Consider the following 23,108-nt stretch of genomic DNA (forward strand, 5'->3'; position numbering starts at 1 on the left):
GAAAATAAACATCATATCACTGCTGATGTATGGAACAGGAAATCCTCATGTGTACTCTTAAAAACAAAAGCCTTTCTAAACCTAAAATATTTAGCTATGTTTTTCATTTCTTCATTGTAACATAACACCTTTACTGATTCACTAAAAAGTTAAAAGCCTGTCTTTGATTTCACAAGCCTTCCCTGATCTTTGACTATGTAAATCTGATTCTGACTTTTGGTACTGTTAGAAGCACATTCTATAATTTGTTCATAAAGAAGAGTTCCTAAAACCTTCTCTGTAAAACCTTATGCAAGCAAAGTAAATAAGATATACTGTACTGTATGCTGGAATGAATTATTGCCTAAAGAGCATAAAACTTTACCCCATTTTTAATTCTTTAATCAAATTAAACAGTATGGCTCTTGACCATGTTTTCCAATTATAAACCACAACACTGAAAGAACACACAATTCTTGATGATGAATTTTAACCTCAAAGTCTGAAAATGCACATGAAAAATGGGTCTTAATTTTTTTTTATAAAGCAATGTATCGTAGCAAATAAACAAAATCCACACTTTTCTATTTCTATATTTAAGTTTTATTGGGATGGTTTAGATATATGGATAGAATGAGTGAAGAATGATTGGTAAAAGAGGTGTGGAAGGCAGATGTGGATGGAGTGAACATGAGGAGGCAACTTAGGATGAGATGGATGGATGGGGTGAAAGGGGCATTGGGCAAGGAAGGGAGATGGCAAGAGATAGGGGTGAGTGGAGAATGGTTGTGTATAGATGATACTGTGATGCAAGGGAGTGGGTGGGGGATGAGGGGGGGGGTTAAGGAATGGTTATGTGTGAATGATATTTTCATGCAGACTGAAGGGATTTCTCCCAGTATTAGGGAGAAATGTCAATGTAGTGGTATTAGGAGATCTCAATACTAGGGTAGGAGCAAACCAATAGACAGAGTGGTTGGGAAGTGTGGAGTGCTAGGAAAGAATTGTAGTAAAGAGTTGATGGTGGAGATGTGTCCAGAGAGTTAATGACAGTTAACAAAGTGTGTAGAAAAAAATCAAGCAGTGGAACTAGCAGTGGTAATAGTAATGGCAGTGAAAGTTGTAATAGTAATGGCAGTGGCCCTGGTAATAGTAATGGCAGTGGAACTAGCAGTGGTAATAATAATGGCAGTGGCACTGGTAATAGTAATGGCAGTGTAACTGTCAGTGGTAATAGTAATGGCAGTGGTAATAGTAATGGCAGTGGCACTGGCAGTGGTAACAGTAATGTCAGTGGAACTAGCAGTGGTAATAGTAATGGCAGTGAAAGTGGTAATAGTAATGGCAGTGGCACTGGTAATAGTAATGGCAGTGGAACTGGCAGTGGTAATAGTAATGGCAATGAAAGTGGAAATAGTAATGGCAGGGCACTGGTAGTGGTAATAGTAATGGCAATGGAACTAGCAGTGGTATTAGTAATGGCAATGAAAGTGGTAATAGTAATGGCAGTGGCACTGGTAGTGGTAATAGTAATGGCAATGGAACTGGCAGTGGTAATAGTAATGGCAGTGAAAGTGGTAAAAGTAATGGCAGTGGTAATAGTAATGGCAGTGAAAGTTGTAATAGTAATGGCAGTGGTAATAGTAATGGCAGTGAAAGTGGTAATAGTAATGGTAGTGGCAGTGGTAATAGTAATGGCAGTGAAAATGGTAATAGTAATGACAGTGGCACTGGTAATAGTAATGGCAGTGGAACTGGCAGTGGTAATAGTAATGGCAGTGAAAGTGGTAATAGTAATGGTAGAGCACTGGTAGTGGTAATAGTAATGGCAATGGAACTAGCAGTGGTAATAGTAATGGCAATGAAAGTGGTAATAGTAATGGCAGTGGAACTGGCAGTAGTAATAGTAATGGCAGTGAAAGTGGTAATAGTAATGGGAGGGCACTGGTAGTGGTAATAGTAATGGCAATGGAACTAGCACTGGTAATAGTAATGGCAGTGGAACTGGTAGTGGTAATAGTAATGGCAGTGAAAGTGGTAATAGTAATGGCAGTGAAAGTATTAATAGTAATGTCAGTGGCGGAGGTAATAGTAATGGCAGTGTAACTGGCAGTGGTAATAGTAATGGCAGTGAAAGTGGTAATAGTAATGGCAGAGGTAATAGTAATGGTAGTGGTAATAGTAATGGCAGTGGCACTGGCAGTGGTAGAAGTAATGACAGTGGAACTAGCAGTGGTAATAGTAATGGCAGTGAAAGTGGTAATGGCAGCGGCACTGGTAATAGTAATGGCAGTCAAAGTGGTAATAGTAATGGCAGGGCACTGATAGTGGTAATAGTAATGGCAATGGAACTAGCAGTGATAATAGTAATGGCAATGAAAGTGGTAATAGTAATGGCAGTGGAACTGGCAGTGGTAATAGTAATGGCAGTGAAAGTGGTAATAGTAATGGCAGTGGTAATAGTAATGGCAGTAGTAATAGTAATGGGAGTGTAACTGGCAGTGGTAATAGTGATGGCAGTGGTAATAGTAATGGCAGTGGAACTGGCAGTGGTAATAGTAATGGCAGTGAAAGTGGTAATAGTAATGGCAGTGGCGGAGGTAATATTAATGGCAGTGGAACTGGCAGTGGTAATAGTAATGGCAGAGAAAGTGGTAATAGTAATGGCAGTGGCACTGGTAGTGGTAAAATTAATGGCAGTGGAAGTAGCAGTGGTAAAAGTAATGGCAGTGAAAGTGGTAATAGTAATGGCAGTGGCACTGGTAATAGTAATGGCAGTGGAACTGGCAGTAGTAATAGTAATGGCAGTGAAAGTGGTAATAGTAATGGTAGTGGCAATGGTAATAGTAATGGCAGTGAAACTGGCGGTGGTAATAGTAATGGCAGTGGCACTGGTAATAGTAATGACAGTGGAACTAGCAGTGGTAAGAGTGAGGGCAGTGAAAATGGTAATAATAGTGGCAGTGGCACTGGTAATAGTAATGGCAGTGGCACTGGTAATAGTAATGGCAGGGGCAGTGGTAATAGTAATGGCAGTGGCACTAGCAGTGGTAATAGTAACGGCAGTGGAACTAGCAGTGGTAATAGTAATGGCAATGAAAGTGGTAATAGTAATGGCAGTGGAACTGGCAGTAGTAATAGTAATGGCAGTGAAAGTGGTAATAGTAATGGCAGGGCACTGGTAGTGGTAATAGTAATGGCAATGGAACTAGCAGTGGTAAAAGTAATGGCAATGAAAGTGGTAATAGTAATGGCAGTGGCACTGACAATAGTAATGGCAGTGGATCTGGTAGTGGTAATAGTAATGGCAGTGGAACTGGCAGTGGTAATAGTAATGGCAGTGAAAGTGGTAATAGTAATGGCAGTAGCACTGGTAATAGTAATAGCAGTGAAAGTGGTAATAGTTATGGCAGTGGAACTAGCAGTGGTAATAGTAATGGCAGTGGAACTGGCAGTGGTAATAGTAATGGCAGTGAAAGTGGTAATAGTAATGGCATTGGTAATAGTAATGGCAGGGGCAGTGGTAATAGTAATGGCAGTGGCACTAGCAGTGGTAATAGTAATGGCACTGGAACTAGCAGTGGTAATAGTAATGGCAATGAAAGTGGTAATAGTAATGGCAGTGGAACTGGCAATAGTAATAGTAATGGCAGTGAAAGTGGTAATAGTAATGGTAGTGAAAGTGGTAATAGTAATGGCAGGGCACTGGTAGTGGTAATAGTAATGGCAATGGAACTAGCAATGGTAAAAGTAATGGCAATGAAAGTGGTAATAGTAATGGCAGTGGCACTGATAATTGTAATGGCAGTGGAACTGGCAGTGAAAGTAGTAATAGTAATGGCAGTGGCACTGGTAATAGTAATGGCAGTGGAACTGGCAGTGGTAATAGTAATGGCAGTGTAACTGGCAGTGGTGATAGTAATGGCAGTGGAACTGGCAGTGGTAATAGTAATGGCAGTGAAAGTGGTAATAGTAATGGCAGTGGTAATAGAAATGGCAGAGGTAGTGGTAATAGTAATGGCAGTGGAACTGGGAGTGGTAATAGTAATGGCAGTGAAAGTGGTAATAGTAATGGCAGTGGCACTGGCAGTGGTAAAAGTAATGACAGTGGAACTAGCAAAGGTAATAGTAATGGCAGTGAAAGTAGTAATAGTTATGGCAGTGGCACTGGTAATAGTAATGGTAGTGAAAGTGGAAATAGTAATGGCAGGGCACTGGTAGTGGTAATAGTAATGGCAATAGAACTAGCAGTGGTAATAGTAATGGCAATGAAAGTGGTAATAGTAATGACAGTGAAAGTGGTAATAGTAATGGCAGTGGCACTGGTAATAGTAATGGCAGTGGAACTGGCAGTGGTAATAGTAATGGCAGTGTAACTGGCAGTGGTAATAGTAATGGCAGTGTAACTGGCAGTGGTAATAGTAATGGCAGTGGTAATAGTAATGGCAGTGTAACTGGCAGTGGTAATAGTAATGGCAGTGGTAATGGTAATGGCAGTGAAAGTGGTAATAGTAATGGCAGTGGCAGAGGTAATAGTAATGTCAGTGGTAGTGGTAATAGTAATGGCAGTGGAACTGGCAGTGGTAATAGTTATGGCAGTGAAAGTGGTAATAGTAATGGCAGTGGCACTGGGAGTGGTAAAAGTAATGGCAGTGGAACTAGCAGAGGTAATAGTAATGGCAGTGAAAGTGGTAATAGTAATGGCAGTGGCACTGGTAGTGGTAAAAGTAATGGCAGTGGAAGTAGCAGTGGTAATAGTAATGGCAGTGAAAGTGGTAATAGTAATTGCAGTGGCACTGGTAATAGTAATGGCAGTGGTAATAGTAATGGCAGTGAAAGTGGTAATAGTAATGGTAGTGGAAATGGTAATAATAATGGCAGTGAAGGTGGTAATAGTAATGGCAGTGGCACTGGTATTAGTAATGGCAGTGGAACTAGCAGTGGTAATAGTAATGGCAGTGAAAGTGGTAATAGTAATGGCAGTGGAACTGGTAGTGGTAATAATAATGGCAGTGAAAGTGGTAATAGTAATGGCAGTAGCACTGGTAATAGTAATGGCAGTGGAACTGGCAGTGGTAATAGTAATGGCAGTGAAAGTGGTAATAGTAATGGCAGAGGCACTGGTAATAGTAATGGCATAGGCACTGGTAATAGTAATGGCAGGGGCAGTGGTAATAGTAATGGCAGTGGCACTATCAGTGGTAATAGTAATGGCAGTGGCACTAGCAGTGGTAATAGTAATGGCAGTGGAACTAGCAGTGGTAATAGTAATGGCAGTGAAAGTGTTAATAGTAATGGCAGTGGCACTGGTAATAGTAATGGCAGTGGAACTGGCAGTAGTAATAGTAATGGCAGTGACAGTGGTAATAGTAATGGTAGTGGCAATGGTAATAGTAATGGCAGTGTAACTGGCAATGGTAATAGTAATGGCAGTGAAAGTGGTAATAGTAATGGCAGTGGCATTGGTAATAGTAATGGCAGTGAAATTGGTAATAGTAATTGCAGTTGCACTTGTAGTGGTAATAGTAATGGCAATGGAACTAGCAGTGGTAATAGTAATGGTAGTGGCACTGGTAATAGTAATGGCAGTGGAACTGGCAGTGGTAATAGTAATGGCAGTGAAAGTGGTAATAGTAATGACAGTGGCACTGGTAATAGTAATGGCAGTGGTAATAGTAATGGCAGTGGTAATAGTAATGGCAGTGGTAATAGTAATGGCAGTGTAACTAGCAGTGGTAATAGTAATGGCAGTGGTAATAGTAGTGGCAGTGGAACTGGCAGTGGTAATAGTAATGGCAGTGGAACTGGCAGTGGTAATAGTAATGGCAGTGAAAGTGGTAATAGTAATGGCAGTGGCAGTGGTAATAGTTATGGCAGTGGTAGTGGTAATAGTAATGGCAGTGAAAGGGTGGTAGATAGGGCTTTAATGGACTATATAGTGGTACCAAGGAGAAGAGTAGGAAGATTTTTGGATATGCATGTTCTTAGGAGAGAGACTGGAGGAATATCAGATAATTTTTTGGTGGAAAGTAAGTTGAGAGTAGATGATAAATGGAGAAAGAGGAAAAGAACAGAAGGTAGGGAGGTGCTTAGATTAAACTGCTCAAATGAGAAATAAAGGGAGAAGTAGTACAAGAAACTGAGAGAAGAGTGGGAGGGAGTGAAGGATAGAGTAGAACTAGGTCCTAGTGGAGGAGGAATGGGGATGTTTCAAGGATGGAGTCACAAGGTGTGGAAATATGGTGTGTGGAACAAGGACAAGAGGAAACAGAAGGAAGGGTAGTGAGTAGTGGGATGATGAAGCACAGAAGGTTGTAGAAGAGAAGAAATGAGCATTCACAGACTGGTTGCAAAATAGGACAAAACATATGAGAGGTACAAAGAAAAAAGAAGAGAAATAAAACATAAGATAAAGGTGGCAAAAGGGAGAGCAGATGTGAGATAGGGGAAGAGTATGACAGAAAATTTTGAAAATAATGAAAAGATGTTTTGGAAGGAAATCAAGAGAGAAAGGGGAGGCAAATCAAGTAGAGAAGAAAAGGTAAAAGGTCCAGATGGAGAGATGATAATGGAAGACACAGCAGTAAGAGGAAGATGGGCAGAGTATTTTAGGGAGTTGCTTAATGTAAAAGAGGATAGGGAGAGAAAAGTAGTTGCAGTGAGAGGCACTAAGAAAATATAGTGATGAGTGAATAAAATGGAGGAGAAATGTAATTTTCGCAGGAAAATTAATTTTTCCCTGATACAAACCTGAGGTACTCCTTACACTAGGATACTCTCGCGTAGCGCGAATATTTCTACTGCGAAATTAAAATCCTCACTCTGTGGGTCTGGGCAACGCTTATCCTCAGTAAGGGGCCCCATTGGGGCAAGGGGGGGGGGGGGCCCTTGCCCTCCACCACAAGTCTCGCACACTATAACCATTCTCTGAGCCAGGTATGATTTAAGCACAAGGTTGTCAGGCAAGGAGAAGGAACTGTTTAGAGGGGTGGTTGAGGAGGGCCATTAAAGGTAAGGAGTACCTCAGGTTTGTATCAGGGAAAAATTAATTTTCCTGCGAAAATTACATTTGTTCCGAAGAATACAAACTCTTCGGTACTCCTTACACTAGGAGACTCGGACTTAGGAGGGAAGGAAGTTGTTATCTAGCCTGGGAAACCGCTGTAAGGAAAATCTAGTGTGCTAAGACTATGTTGACCAGACCCCTATACATTCCCCTCACTTTGAAGTGCACCCCTTTCTGTTCCCTGGAGTGGAGACAGAAAGGTTATAATCACTTTTGTACCACTGAAGGGCTTGAATTGATTCCCTTGGAATGCTAGAGAGCCCACGGGTGAGGTAAGGGAATGTAAGAGTATGAGAAGGACTTTAGAAAGTTATCCCTGCAGTTGCCGAGCCAGAACCTGGATGAGTTGTCAGGGTCGGCTGTGTGCTCTTGAGGAGGGGTATATCATTTTCAGGACTTCTTGGGCGGCCACTATGGGGCCCAAAGATAAGTTCCCTAAAGATTCCCGCATAACTTCTTTGAGGTAAAAGGAAGTGAACGTATTCTGGCTTTTCCATATACCTGCTTGAAGAACCTGGTTGACTGACCGATTCTTTCTGATGACTAGGGAGGTCCCTACTGCCCTCAGGTCATGGGCAATCTGTGTGGTCCATGTCGCAGGCTCTGCGGATGACTTCCATTGTCCAGTAAGAAAAGGAATTCTTAGTGATGGGCTACCTTTAGTAGAGATGAACAACCACTTTAATTCTGGTCGAAGATGTTCGGTTCTCTTGAGGTAGGTCCGGATGGCTTGTACCGGGCATAGAACTGTTTCAGTCTATTCTCCCCCTGCAAATTCGTCTAAGGATGGAACACTAAAGGACCAGAATCTAGGGTCGGATTTGGCAGGATCTTTGTTTTGGCAATGAATTGAGGCATGAAAGTGAAGGAGACCTCTTTCCATCCTTTGGAATGGGCGACTCTATAAGAGATGGCATGTAACTCCCCTACTCTCTTGGAAGATGCCAGGGCTAGCAGAAAAAACTGTCCTCTAGGAGAGGTCCTTCAGATGTGCCTCTCGGAGAGGTTCGTAAGGGGGACCCCTCAGAGAGTTCAGGACTAATGCCACATCCCGCGGAGGAGAACTGATTTCCCTGGGGGGGGCATGATCTTTGAAGTGCCTGAAGAGCATGGAAATTTCCTGTGAAAGGGCTTTGACCATGCCCTTCAGAGAAAACACCTGATTTAGAGCTGCCCTATAGCTTTGTACTGCCGAGAGGGAGATCTTCCTGGACGTCCTGAGGACGTGGAAGGAGGCGATCTCAGGAATGGTGGCTCGAACTGGGACTAACTTCCTGGAGTGGCACCATTTGCAAAGGCGCATTTCCCTTGATAAAGGTTAGCTGAGGATGAGCAAATAGGAGCGGACATGTCCTCAACCACTTCTCTGGGAAAACCCTTCTTTAGGAGGATCTGGACCATAGTCTGAACGCGTGAAGATTGAGTGCTGAAGGGTTCTTGTGCCAAGGCCCGTTGATGGGTGGATACAGAAGATCTGGTCTTCCCTGAAGGGCCAGAGGCTCTTCTACTGCTAGCTCGAGGGCGTCCGGAAACCATGGGGCTTCGGGCCACCAAGGAGCGATCAAAGTCATCCGAAGGTAGGATGCGTGTCTTGCTCTGAGGTACCTTCTGGAGCAAGGGAAATGGTGGGAAAGCGTAGGAGTCCAGGTTGTCCCAACTGTGCAGAAGAGCGTCTTCTCCTGCTGTCAGAGGAACCAGGAAAGGGCTGAAATATTGGAAGTTGGTGATTCCATCTCATTGCAAAAAGGTCCACTAGAGGGGAGCCCCATTTGCTGAGGATGAAGTTCGCTACCTCTCGATAGAGGGACCATTCTGTGTTGATTATCTGATTCTTCCTGCCGAGGTGGTCCGCCCAGACATTCCTCTTCCCCGGGATGTAACGGGCTTTGAGTGACACCTGGAGATTCTTGGCTAGGTTGAGGATGTCCATCATCAGAAGGCATAGTTCCTGGGAGACTGTGCCCCCCTTGCTCGTTCAGGTAGGGTACTACCGAGGAGTTGTCCGACATTATGCCCACTACTTTTCCTGAGACTTGATCCTTGAAGTGACGGAGAGCCAGGAGTACTGCTTTCAACTCAAGCCAATTGATATGGGCTGTCCGCTCGACTGTGGACCAGGAACCGCTGATGTGATCGTCGTTGAGGTGGGCTCCCCAGCCCTCCTTGGAGGCATCGGAGAACAGGAGGACTTCGGGGGGAGATGGGCCGAGGGGCATCCCCATGAGAAGGTTGCATGGGCCTTCCACCAGAGAAGAGAATCCTTGACTTCTTCGGTGAGGGAGATGTGTTGTAGGGGTTCTCCCTCTTGCGGGGCCCACTGAGACTTGAGGAGCCACTGTAGCGGTCGCATTCTTTGTCTACTCCAGGGGATTAATTTCTCTATGGAGGCCATATGGCCCAGGAGGATTTGGCATTGTGTAGCCGTCTGGAACCTGGTCGATAGTGCCTGTGCAACTAGAGAAGCGAGATTCGGGATCCCCTTTCCTACTAGGAAGGATTCCATTAGGGAGGAGTCCAGGACCATACCCAGGTACGTGACTCTCTGTTCTGGTAAGAAATCTGACTTTTCCGGGTTGACTACTGTGCCCAATTTCAGGACAAAGGTTAGGACCATTCTCAGGTGTTCTGGCATAGCTGGGCGGAATGCATCTTGGAGGTCCAGCGACACCATGAAGTTCCCTTCCCTGATAGACGCCCTTACGGACTCTGGGGTGGCCATTCGGAACTTCGTCAGGGAAAAGGAACTTGTTGAGTGGAGACAAATAGATGACTGGTCTCCACACCCCTGTTGTCTTTTCTACTAGGAATAGCCGTGAGAAGAACCCTGGGTCCGGAGTCGAGACTTCCACTAAAGTTCCTGTCTGGAGCAGAACGGAGGATTCCTCCGCTAGGGCCCGCCCGCGAGCCGAGTCCGGGTGGAAGCTGCTGACTTGGATGGGATAGAGGGAGAGGTTTGGGACAGTGGAAAAGGGAAGACAATAGCCCGTCTTAATGACTCAGTAGGTCCAGTCTTCCGCCCCGGCCTCTTCCCATGCTCTCCAGTAGAGGGAGAGGCAACCCCCTATCTTGTGCAGAGGGGCTGGCGAATTCCTAGGAGTCCTGTGGGGGAGTCCGGAGCCTCTATAATGTTTGCGTCTAGGATCTCGGAGTCCACCATATCCGGGGGAATCAGCGTGTGGGTGAGCATAAATCTCCCTGAGGAGGGGGTCACTGGGGTCCCCGAGGATGGTGTCTCTCCTGCGGGACTCGAAGTTGGCCCAGGACGTTGAGAGACAGGAAACCTGATGCTTCAGGGCTCTGCTCGCGCTTGCCAAAAAGCCTGGAGGTCGCATTCTTCCTGGGGTTGTAGTGCGGGTAAGAGCTCCCACGCCGAGGCAAGGAGGCGTTCTAGCCAGGAGTTCACCGCCAGGGACAGAGCCAGTGATTGAAGGTGGTTGCTGACTTCCCTGCCAGAGAGGAGGACGTTTCGTCTGCGCAGCGACTCGGCGTCCGCCTAACCAGCTCTGGTAACCTCGCCGGGATCGAGGCTGCTCCGAGGGTTGACCCCGATGGGGTGTAGAAGCGCTTCTGGTGTTCCAATGGGACCGGACGCCAACGCGTCTTCTCGGTCGTCCTTGTTGCGAGAGCGTCGGAGGCCTGGGCCATGGCTCTCGCCGTCTGCGTACTCCATGGAAGGTGGAGGGGAGGAGGCTGGGCTTTCTGAGAGTTGGCCGTCATGAAGATGTCAGACTCGAATGTGGCTTCCTCTTCTTTCGGGTGGCCCAGTCGATTCGCCCTCCGAACCCTCGCGAGGACGTCCGAGAAGGAAGGTGGGACCACCATCGAGGATTCCGACTGGGAAACGGGAGGGGAAAGGGAGCGTGGCGGAGGAGGGGTCGGCACGGGCAGAGAGGAACCTCACGCTACCATCCCGGTCACTGATGGGTACAGAGGGGGGCCGAGCAAGTGGAAGATGGTCGAGGGGGGCCCTTGGGGGCGGTGACTCCTCACGAGCTTCCGTGCGGTGCACGAACCGCGCTTGAGAAGCGCGGAAAAATTCCCGTTGGGCCTCCATCTGTTCCTTCAACGTAGTGACGAGTGAACAGAGTGGGGAGGAGGTCCGGGGAATGTCCGCTTGAGTCCCGCCTGGGTGCGGATGGTCCGGGAGACGCCAAGGGGAGACTGCCTCCTCTGGACGAAGCCGAGTCACCCACGACGAACGCGCGCGTGGGCACATCTCGGGCTTCCTGCCCACCGGGCATAGAAAGGGTTCCGGCGATGACCCGGCTCGTCTGACGACGGGTGGAAGGTGGGGGCCACCCGAGGAGGAGAAGAGGCCGACGCGCTCCAAATCTCCGAACTCGGCTCCTTTGTCCGTGTGGGGGCGGAGCCGCCGGCAGCGTCGCGGGGCCGGCGGACGCATCCGGGAAAAAATCTCGTACCCGGGGGGGTTCGCGGGGGCCAGCGCGTGCCCGTCGGAGCTAACCACCCTGTGTGCAGGAACAGGAGACAAGTGGCCTGAGACTGACTCGGGGCGGCTATTGTACAACCTTTCCGTTTACTACGCTTAGGAGGGGGGAGACAACTGCCCGCGTCCTCCGCCGACGTAGCATGCCTTCTCCTTGTGTCGGGTGAGGGGGGAAGCCATCTAGAAACACCGCGTCTGCAACCTCGTCCCTGATCTCTGTCCCTGTGAGCAAAGGGCATGGAAAGGGCACCGTTGATCACCCAGCTCTTCCTACGGTGGGTGTTGTGCGTACTGCGGGATTCCTGAGTAGAAGAGACTAAGGGGCTCTTTGCCCCCCCCTTTGTCCGTGCCGGCGTCGAGTTTCGGGGGCAGCCGCAAGCGACCACATCCGGGAAAAATGTCATACAGGAACGGTAGCTAGCGGTGGCTTGACGCGCATGTCCGACTACGCTAACCGTCCTTTGTTGAAGGAAGAGGACAACTTGGCCTGAGAATGACTCGAAATGGCGTTGTACCACCTTCCTGGCGACTGTTGAGTTTCTGGGATGGGCGAGGGCAAGCCGCAAGCGACCTCATCCGGGAAAAGCTCGTACAGGAACGGTAGCTAGAGGTGGCCTGAGGCGCATGTCCATCTACGCTAACCGTCCAGGTTTAAAGGAATAAAGGACAACTTGGCTTCCTGTCTACTACGCCGTGGAGGAGGGAGAGAATTGCTCGTCTCCTCCGAAGCCGTAGGCCGCCTTCCCTTGTTTTTGGGGGGGTGAAGGGGGAAGCCATTTTCTATGCTTGCGCACCTTTCCCCTTATCTCCCTTCGGCGAAACCACAACAATACTGGAACCAGATTCCATACTTACAGTGAAGGGTAGGATACCCGGTGGCGGTTAAGGGAATAATACAGGGAATGGAGAAGCACTTAATAATTCCAGGACACAGGATGGCGTAGGGAAAACCCCGATGAAATTGAAGGACGACGAACTCCTTAGCGTCCTTAGAGTGAGCTGGCGACAATCGAAGCGGATTGCTTGATTTTCGGCACCGACGTAAACATAGAACCGCTGAGTAAGTAACGGTTCGCTGCCGCGCTAATAATGGACATTGACTGAGAATCGGCCCATTAGGGGGGAAACCGATAAAAACTAAACATGTAGTAGAGAGATGTTAACGCGGTCACTACTGCGAAGAGAATGGTTATAGTGTGCGAGACTTGTGATGGAGGGCAAGGGCCCCCCCCCTTGCCCCAAGGGGGCCCCTTACTGAGGATAAGCGTTGCCCAGACCCACAGAGTGAGGATTTTAATTTCGCAGTAGAAATATTCGCGCTACGCGAGAGTATCCTAGTGTAAGGAGTACCGAAGAGTTTGTATTCTTCGGAACAAATAAGAAAAGATGAGGTGAAAGCAGTTATCAAAATTATGAAAGCAGGTATGGCACCTGGATTAAATGGGTGTCATGTGGAGTGTAAAAAAGGGAGGTACAGTGATGGTGGACTGGCTGGTGAGATTGTTTAATGTTTGTCTAAAAGAGGGCAGAGTGCTAGAGGACTAAGAGTGCCTGTATAATGCTGCTTTACAAGGGGAAAGGGGACAAGTGTGAGTGTAGTAATTTGAGAGGGATCAGATAGTTGAGTGTAGTAGGGAAGGCTTATGGAAGGGTTTTGATTGAGAGGATTAGGAGAGGAACAGAGGGAGTAATTGGTGAAGAACAATGTGGGTTTAGGAAAGGTAGGGGTTGTGTGGATCAGATATTTGTGATAAGGCACACATGTGAGAAAGCTTTAGGAAAAGGTAAGGATGTTTTTTTGGGCATTTATGGATTTGGAAAAGGTTTATGACAGGATAGACAGGAAGGCACTGTGGGAGGTTTTACAGATATATGGGATAGGAGGGTAGCTGTTAAGAGCAGTCAAGAGTTTTTACAAGAGTAGTAGAGCCTGTGTTAGAATTAGAAATGGACAGAATAAGTGGTCTGAGGTAAAGGTGGCGCTTCACTAGGGATGTGTCATAGTGCCACAGCTGTTCAATGTATACATTGATGCAGTGGTGTGAGAGGTAAATGCAAGGGTAATGGACTGGAGACTGGAGATGGTTAATGAAAATGAAGAAAAGTGGGAGATAAGGTAGTTGTTGTTTGCTGACAACTCTGCACTTGTAGCAGGATCAGAGGTGGGATTAAGGAAGTGACGAGTTTGGGTAAGTGTGCGAAAGAAGGATGTTGAAGATAAATGTGGATAAAAGTAAGGTGATGAGATGTACAAGGGGAGAGGATGGCAGCAAATTGAAAGTGAGTGTAAAGGGAGAGAGGCTGGAAGAAGTGGATAGCTTTAGATCTTATAGGTGAATGTGGCTGGAAAGGGAGGAGTGGAGGTGGAGGTAGAATGTAGATTGAGAGAAGTAAGTAAATGCCTTAGGGGGTTAAAAAGTGTAATGAGAAATAGACGTTTGGAAATGGATGCTAAGAGGAGATTGTATGAAGGGGTGATTGTGCCAACAGCACTCTATGGGGCAGAAACATGGAACATAAGAGAGGAAGAAAGAGTTTAAATGTGTCTGAGATGAAATGCCTGAGAAGTATATTAGGGGTTACTAGACTGGATAGAGTGAGAAATGAGGAGGTGAGGGGGAGAGCAGGGGTAGAAAAGGAGTTGGGAGATAGGGTTGACAAAAGAGTATTGGGATGGTCTGGACACATGGAAAGAATGAGTGAAGTAAGATTGGTAAAAGAAATATGGAAGGCAGAGGTGGATGGAGTGAATATGGGGGGGAGGGGCAACCAAGGATGAGATAGATGGATGGGGTGAAAGGGATGTTGAAAAGCAGAGGGATGTCTGTTGAGGAAGGACGGGTGAAGACAGAAGATAGGGGTGAATGGAGAATGGATGTGTTTGGATAATGCTGTGATACATGGAAAGGAGTGGGTGGAAGATGGGAAGGGGGGAATAGGGAGTTTGAGTGAATAATATTTTGAAACAGCCCAAAGGGATTTCTAACCGTTTTCTCTTTTTCTGCATGAGGGGATGGAGGGGGGGGGGGAGTCCACATATTAAATGAAGCGGCCGTGCTGTGGATGTGCTGTCTTGCTGCATTGCTTCTGACCCAGGGCAATGGGCAGGATGCAGGGATGACCCATCATCCAGGAGGATCCAAGAAATGAGGGAGGGAAGGGTGGTGAATGAGAGTGGAGTGTGTGGGGATGATACAGGTGGGAGTGGATTTATCCCTTTTGACTTTGGCCACCTCCCTTGTGAGGGGAAAAAATAAACCCTTGGTATATGTATGTCTTATCTTAAATTCATGTAATAAATTTTTTTTATTTTCTGATAAGCCTTTAAAATGTCTACTAGCCACACTGAATTCCTACAAAAATGTGGAGTTTTATTACATGATTATTGCACATTGGCTCTTTTCATGCAAAAATTGTCAAAAACTGGCCAGTGAAAGTGGTGGTGAGGTGAGGATTTATGTCAGGAGTCATTTAAATGTGATCAGAGCCATCATCTTAGCTAGATGTTTTCCAACAAACAGGGCAAGTATCAGTCACTCATAGCCATTGAGGGTTGAACACAAGTGTAGGTAGTTTATTGAGTGTGGAGCACAATGCATTATGACAACACAGATTTACTTTTAAATGGTTCTTGAAATTTATATTTAAGCCTCTGCCCTTTATAATGCTCTCACCCTGCATACCTGAGCCTCCAAGTGTGTGATCTTTGTGGGGTCCAGTGAGCTCCATCCCAGATGACTTTGCATGACCCCAGTCTACATCATCGTTCTTTAACTGGCTCCATTTGCACTCCTTCAGCCATGAAGAAGAGTCGAAGTTGCAGTCACCCTGAGGACCAAGAAAACACAATTTAAGCCTTTTTCATATATGTCTGACCACTGCAAATACCTTGGACCAGATTTGAATGCTCTTAACATTGTCATCTTGCATGTGTAGTTTAGATGCAAGAACCCTAACCTATACAAGAATTTAAGAACAAACTAGATGCTGAAAGAGAGAAAGACAGGTCACTATGAGCATAGCTCCCTTCCCGTATAATACAACTAGGTAAAATACTCATCCATCTGACTACATCACACAAACACAATCATCTGAACACACACATAAGCTTCAGATCTAGGTCATGTGTGTCAAACCTTTTAAGCTACTAGAGAGTGATTTATGCATTGTAAGAGAGAAGGGTGGGTGTACTATGTGTACTTTGACCTACACAAGGCTTTGGACCATGACTTATGTGGAAATTGGAGCACATTGGAAGACTGAGACAAACTACTCAAATGGATGAAAGATTTTTTGAAGGGAAGATACATGAGGACAGTAGTATAGGATAAGATATGTTCAGTGCTTACACCAATAATGTTTCTTGTCTATGTAATGACATGATGGAAGATACATCAAGCTATGCCACTATGTTTGCAGATAATGCAAAAATAATGAGAAAAGTGAAAAATGAGGACTGGAGCCAAAAATGGGAAATTAAGTTCGATATAAAAAAAATGCAAAGTACTGTACTGGAAATGGGCAATAGTGACAAAAGACCATCCTTAAACTATTCCTTAGGAAGAAAACCCATATTACAAAAGCAAAAGAGGAGAAAGATTTGGGACTTGATATAAGACAACATATCACCTTATAGATATATCAGCAGGATTGTAAGAGAGATGTATGGATTACCACAGAAGATTAACCTGTTCAAGAGAAGTTAAATTCTCCTGAACAGCATTGGATGCCTATAACGTATGATGATTCAATGATGCATCATACTACTCGCATTATAAAATATAGTCACTGCTGTATTACTCATTCTCTTTTACTCTGAGTGATAATAAACACATAAAACATGATCAAGCCAGTTCACAGAATTTGGGGGTCACTCAATTACAACTACAAAATAAATATAATCAAGATGCCGACACTGGCATCCTTGTATACATACTTGTACCCCATGACACATACGTAGGTGTCATCATATGGAAGAACTTAAAGTGACTTTTCACTAAATGGATGAGGAGATAATGAAAAAATTCTTTGAAACATTGATATCTCCAAGACTGGAATATGCATCAGTGGTATGGGCCCCACACATAGTGAGGGATATAAGCAAGATTGAGAAAATACAAAGGGCAGCAACCAAACTGGTCCCCAGCCTAGCAGATAAACCATATGAGGGAAGACTAAAAGTACTGGGTCTGCCAATTTTGAAATGTTAAAGAGAAAAAGGTGAAAGAATTACAGTATTCAGGTCAATAAAGGGGATAGATTGCATTGACAGAAGAGTTCTCTTGATTAAGAATGGGAAGGCTTTAAGAGGTCATGGGAACAAATTAAGAAAGACCACATGTTTAAAGGATGTGAAGAAATACATTTTTTTATATAGATGCATAAATATTTGGAATAGCTTAAAAGGTAGTATTAAGAGGAGGGGGGAAGAGCATGACTGAGGGACAGCCATGGTACAATAAAGTAGCATAATTTCTCTATGAGTCGATATTTCCTCTAACACAGACAAAATGATGTGTAGCTCTGGTCTGTAGGGGCACCCCATATAGTACCTAAAGTATCAGCTGCATGCTACCAAGCAAATTAAACTGCAGCCATTACTGCCTTTGTTTTTTGTCTACCTCCCTTGTAAGGGGGGAAAAGCCTTTGGTATATGTATGTATGTATTACTGCAGACAGGGACTTGCTGCATTACTTGACCCAAGGAGGTGGGCAGGATACAGGGATGACTCGTCATCTATGAGGAGCTAAGATGAAAGAGAGGAAAGAGTGGTAGATGGGGGTGAAATGGGAGTGGATATGTACATTTTGACTTGGCTACCTCCTTTGTAAAGGGGAAGAAGTCCTTGGTATATAGATAGAGAGTAAGGTCTCCATACAGGGTACGTTTGAGAGAATACAAAATGCAGAAACCAAACTAGTCCCCAGCCTGGCAGATAAACCATATGAGGAAAGACTAAATCCACTGGGTCTACTAACTTTGAAAGATCGAAGAGAAAGAAGTGATATGATTACAGTATTCAGATCACTGAAGTGGATAGATTGTATTGACAGATGAGATCTCCTGATTAAGATGGAAGGGCTTTAAGAGGTCATGGAAACAAATCAAGAAAGACCACATGTCTACAGAAAGTGAAGAAATACAGTTTTTCATATTGATGCATATATACGTGGAGTAACTTAGAAGGTGACATAGCCCAAGTTCAAACAATACATGAGTTCAAATCTAGATATGAAAATTGGAAATCAAGGATAAAACTTAAGTTGGAACTGTATATGAATTTGTGGCTAGGTATGACAAAATAATTTAGAGAATAGGAGACAGATCCCAACAAGCATTGTGCCTTTCTTGTATACAACAATTAGTTAAACACACACAGATGTGAGATTATCTTTTGTTAATGTAACCATGACAATAACTTTTGCTTACCTTTGTTGAGACACATTTGTCTTCATCACTCTTGTCCTTGCAGTCATATGCACCATCACATCGGAGATAGTTCGGGACACAGGTTCCATCTTTGCACTGGAAGTCCATGACAGTGGAACATTCACCAATACCTTCCTCACAATTCACAAGGGAAAGATCATCTAGGCCAATATAAGTCTGTGTGAAAAGTCAAAAAGCATATTTTCAGTCTTATGGTAATGATGTACAGATACATAATAGTGGTTCAGTGCTTGCACCAATAATGTTTCTTGTCTACATTAATGACATTATGGAAGGAACAACAAGCTATGCCAACGTGTTTGTAGCTTCAACCATTTTTTCTCCACTTTTTCACATAAGGCGAGCTGACAACCAGAAACTGTTCCCTTCTTCCTCCTCCTCCTCTTCAAACGAGTGACACCAAATTAGACCCACAATAAACAAACCAGTTCAGTATTTCTCCTGAGAAAGATCTATGTAGAGCCCAAGGACAACTACTAACTCCTGCAGAGCCATGGGTATCCAGTAATGTGTACAAATACACACAGAGTGAGAGTTGTTTATGGATAATTTATTTCATTTTAGCACACTTCTTATTTCCTAACATTGCTGAGAATATCAACAAAACAGTTCAACTGGAAGGTCTACTTGCCTCTCCAGCTCCATGCTGTGCCTCAAATCGGAGTGTAAAGAATCGTGTTCCTCCTATGCTTGGTGTGGCCTTCTTCCATGTTTGTGAACTGGTGTCGCCCTGCCACACCACTTCTGTTTTCTAATAATCCCATGGGAAGCAATACAAAGGGTTAAAATACATAAATACTGTGGTTTCTATTAAACAGGATGCAAAGGAATTTATAGTGTTCATATACAGGATGGAAATAAAAATCTTTGTCTTTGGCACTGTTGTTCTTGTAATGATGATTGTTTTGTTGTTAAAAATAAAAACAGACCAGGATGATGAGGACCTATATACTGTTACTGAGAGCATTTTATTGTTCTGTTGGTGGATGAATCTAGATTTAAACATGCTCCAAGTCCATTAAGCTCCTGTTCAATTCTGGGTTTACCCTTGTGGTGAACAGTAAAATCATCAGGTGTCTGCCACAACAATATCTATAATGTGTCACCCTCCCACTCCTCTTTCAGCTTCCTCTTGTAGTCCTTCTCCTTTTCTTTTTCATTTAAGCAGTTTACTCTAAGCACCTCCCTACCTTCTGTTTTTTCCCTCTCTCCATCTATCCTTTACTCTTAACTTAACTTCCACAAAATAATGACCTGATATTCCCCCACTCTCTCCTCTAAGAACATGTACATCCAAAACTATTCTCCTGGTTAACACTACATAGTCCATTAAAGCACTATCTACCACCACTCCATCCATCACCCTCTCCTATGTGTACTTATGCTCAGCTTTCTTTCTAAACACTGTGTTTGCTATCATCAACTTGCTTTCTAGACCATTCCATCTATTGGTTTATCTCCTACCCTAGCATTGAGATCTCACAATACCACTACATTGACATATCTCCCTAAACCCTCTATGCACTCATTTCAATCTATCCAAAAAGCCTACCTTTCCTCTACATTCTTCTCACTACTAGGCCCATATGCACTTATAAAGACCCTCATCTTCCTTCCCAGTTTCACCTTCATCCACATTAACCTTGAAGAAACCTCCTTCCACTCCACCACACACTTACTAGAATAGCAACCCATTCTCTTCCTGTTTTCATTCCTGACACACTCCCAACTACACTCCCAAACTCAAACTCTCCCCTCCCTTTCAACTTAGTTTCACTCAATGCCAACACATCCATCTTTCTTCTCACAAACATACTGCCTATCTCTTCCCTTTTTCTCTCATCTGTATCACATCCATGCACATTAAAATACCCAAATCTTAGGGTTCTGGTTGTAAAACTCCTCCCAGACCCTCTTATGCCTTTGCTTTTTGTAGGAGTGTTCCCTTTGGGGCTACAGGGAGTAGGATGCCTAGTCCTACTCCCGTCTCATTTTTTGTCTTCTTTTATGACTCAAATGGAAACACTTGGTGGCAGTATTCTGTCTCCCCTACCACAGGGTTCAGCAAGAGGAAATATATATTCAGAGAAGTGGTACAGGATGGTATAACGAAGATTAACACATGTCAAGGTCCAAATCCAATACTGTCACTTATTCTACAAATGATTATGTCCACATAACTGCTTACATCATGTAGCTGTTGCTTTTTGATGAGTTTAAGCTTGCTTGGGTTGTCATACTCTTGGGAAGCACTAAGGTAGTACCAGAAAACAAGTGCACATGTTGGTGCTGCAGAAGAGAAGGTCTTACTTTCCAGAGTTGCTAATTGTCCAGCGTTGCCCTGTGAAAAATTAAACTGATGAAGCTGTGTTGCAGTCAGTAGGAATGATTGAATTTTTAAATTTTTCTACCTGTCTTTCTATTCCCATCTATTTTCCTACTTGTCTGTCTGTCCCACACCAGACAAGAACCACAATAGCATGCCTGCACTCAGGATATAATCCATCATAAAACAATACCAAAACAGAATAGGCCTGGTCACTGATTCAAAGTGTCCCAGATACAGCTACCAAACTACCATACTATAATGCCCCATACTAACAATCTCCAAACAACAACACAATATCTCTTCTATAAATGACTTATGTTCCTGCCTGGAGGCTGTTACTGGTTTCCTGGAGGATACATGTAGTGATTCCCAACCCCACTGTGACAGAATGATTTGTATTGTCATGACTGTCTGAGATCATGTTTTGTTTTGTAGTTACCTCTAAACCAAAAGGTTGAAGTAAAATCTACACTTAAGACATCTAGTGTGTATCACTCTTCATCTACTCCAAAGATATTAGAGTGGTGACAAGGTTAAATGAAGAGAACTAAACGCAGTGCTGGTATAATGAAAAAGGCTATATAACAGTGTTTTAAATGACTGGTTTGGGGTAACTGAAGAGCGCATGTGGTTTTCAGGAGGATGCCATAAAGCATGCCCGCTATATATGGTTTCTGAAGATTTCAAGAACCAGAGAGGATTGATTGTTGTTGCAGTTACACAGTGGGGTTTGTGAATGAACCATCTGGACTTGATGCAGATTCTAGATTTGATTTAAATGTTCATTTTGGAACATAGCCTATGCATCAACATTAGACATGGCAGTAAATCAATCAAAAATTGATCCATCTGATCCATCAAAGATTACTTTGGATCTATGGATTAACCTATCAGAGACTAAACTTGGTAACTTGTCTATCATTGATGAGGTTAAAAAGAAGAATAAACTTTTAGTCTCATTGGGATCAGAAGTCTTTAATGTTCTCAGTAATCTGTGTGTGCCAGATTTACCAGGTTCCAAGTCATATGATGTTATTGCTTCTTTGCTGAGAGCACACTATATAGTCATACCTTCATATTACAGGAGCCTTTTGATATTCCAACAAAGAAAAAAGAGGAAGGAAGAGTCTGTGAATGATTTATATACACAACTACAAAAGCTAGCCAATGATTGTGCATTTGGATCACAGTTTCATTCCAGAGTGAGAGACCAATTTTTACAGCAGTAGAAAATTAAGTGTATTTTTCAAACTTAGTAGCCTTGGATATAGATTTAAGTAACATGACCTCAGTTAAATTTTGGAAAAAATTCACAATTTGGACTATAAGAAGTGGATAGCTTTAGATACTTGGGTGCAAATATGGTGGGAAAGGGAGGAGTGGAGGTGGAAGTAGAATGTAGATTGAGAGAACCAAGTAAATGCCTTGGGGGGATTAAAAAGTGTAATGAGAAATAGATATTTGGGAATGGGTGCTAAGAGGAGATTGTACGGAGTGATTGTGTTGACAGCACTGTATGAGGCAAAAACATGGAACATAAGAAAGAAAGAGAGGAGGAGTTTGAATGTGTTTGAGATGTTTGAGAAGTATGATAGGGGTTACTAAGCTGGATAGAGTGAGAAATGAGGAGGTGAGGAGGAGAACATGGGTGGAAAAGGAGTTGTTGTTGTTGTTGTCATTCCCTAGACTGTCTGTCCGAGCAGTCCCGTCTCCCCAAGGAATGCCACTGCCAAAACTGGGTTTTCCCATAAATCCTTTATAGAGTGTATGTTGTGTTGTTTGCGTGCATGATTGTGTATAATGCAGTCTTCCATTATGTGTTGTATGGTATGGGGTGAAGTGTTACATCCTGGCCAGCTGTTCACAATGCGGTCATCCAGCCTCTTCTGGTAGCTTAGAAGTGCTGGGTGGTGGCCGCACCACAGTCTGGCCAAGTGGACTCTGTCCTTTTGTGGGAGAGAGGATTCAGAAGGGTGGATATCAGGGGGTCTGGCATGCAGCAGTGTGTTGTCTTTCAGTGTCTTAATGGAGCAGTGAGTGATATGATTATGAATATGTTTCCGGAGGCTGGTATTTGGTGGTTGTGGAGGAAGAGAAGAGAGTATCTGTGCATGATAAAGGTCTTTGGGTGTTGTTTTAATGTTTCTTGGTGTGTGTGAGTGTTCTGCTATGTAGTGTAGCGGGTGTGATATGTTTGTGGTGGCTGCGGCAAGTGTTTGTGTGCCTCTCATGTCGAGGTGGTCCTTGACTTTGAGGACTTTTGTTTCATGGTGTAAATGGTCTGTAGGTGTTGTATTTGTGCAGCCTGTAATTGTTTTTAGGACTTTGTTTTGTATGATTTGAAGGGTGTTGTGGTGTGTCTCACTGAGATTAGGAGCCCATGCAGGACTCGCATAATTCAACACTGAGCGTATGCATTGTTTGTATATTGTTATATTAGTTTCTTTGTTTTGTCCAAATGTTGTTCCAGTGATTGACTTAAGTGTGTTAAGTCTAGGTGTGCATTTGTTTTTTATGTTTGTGATGTGTTGTTTGAAAGACATGGATGTATCGTATGTTACACCAAGAATTTTAGGTGTGTTTGTGTGTGGTATTAGAGTGTTATTGATGTAGAGATGAGGTATGTATTTGTGTTCTTTTGTCCAGTTGGTGAGAAGTGTTGCTGTAGATTTGGTTGGAGCTATTTTGAGTCTGTTTGTGATGAACCATGTGTTGAGTGTATCAAGGTATGGCTGGATTATTTCTGCAGCTTTGTCTGTGTTATGATGTGTGCATGTGATTGTTATGTCGTCTGCGTAGGAAGAGATTTGTATTTCTGAGGTGTCTGGTGTGGGTA

At 44.0% G+C, this 23,108-nt stretch overlaps 1 protein-coding gene across 1 annotated transcript in view; it reads right to left on the reverse strand.

The window, feature by feature from the left end:
• LOC143018552 (MAM and LDL-receptor class A domain-containing protein 2-like) overlaps nt 1–23,108 on the reverse strand; it is a 388,685-nt gene that overhangs the window by 20,809 nt on the left and 344,768 nt on the right. The window contains exons 155-158 of the mRNA XM_076174014.1: nt 20,132–20,284; nt 18,575–18,694; nt 17,923–18,099; nt 15,176–15,320 (exon numbers count right to left, since the gene is read on the reverse strand). Of these exons, the coding sequence (XP_076030129.1) occupies nt 15,176–15,320; nt 17,923–18,099; nt 18,575–18,694; nt 20,132–20,284 (595 nt within the window). The remainder of the gene's footprint in view (nt 1–15,175; nt 15,321–17,922; nt 18,100–18,574; nt 18,695–20,131; nt 20,285–23,108) is intronic.

This window comes from Oratosquilla oratoria, chromosome 35 (assembly GCF_046742065.1).
Source record: "Oratosquilla oratoria isolate Oo_2021 chromosome 35, ASM4674206v1, whole genome shotgun sequence".
Taxonomy (NCBI): Eukaryota; Metazoa; Arthropoda; class Malacostraca; order Stomatopoda; family Squillidae; genus Oratosquilla; species Oratosquilla oratoria.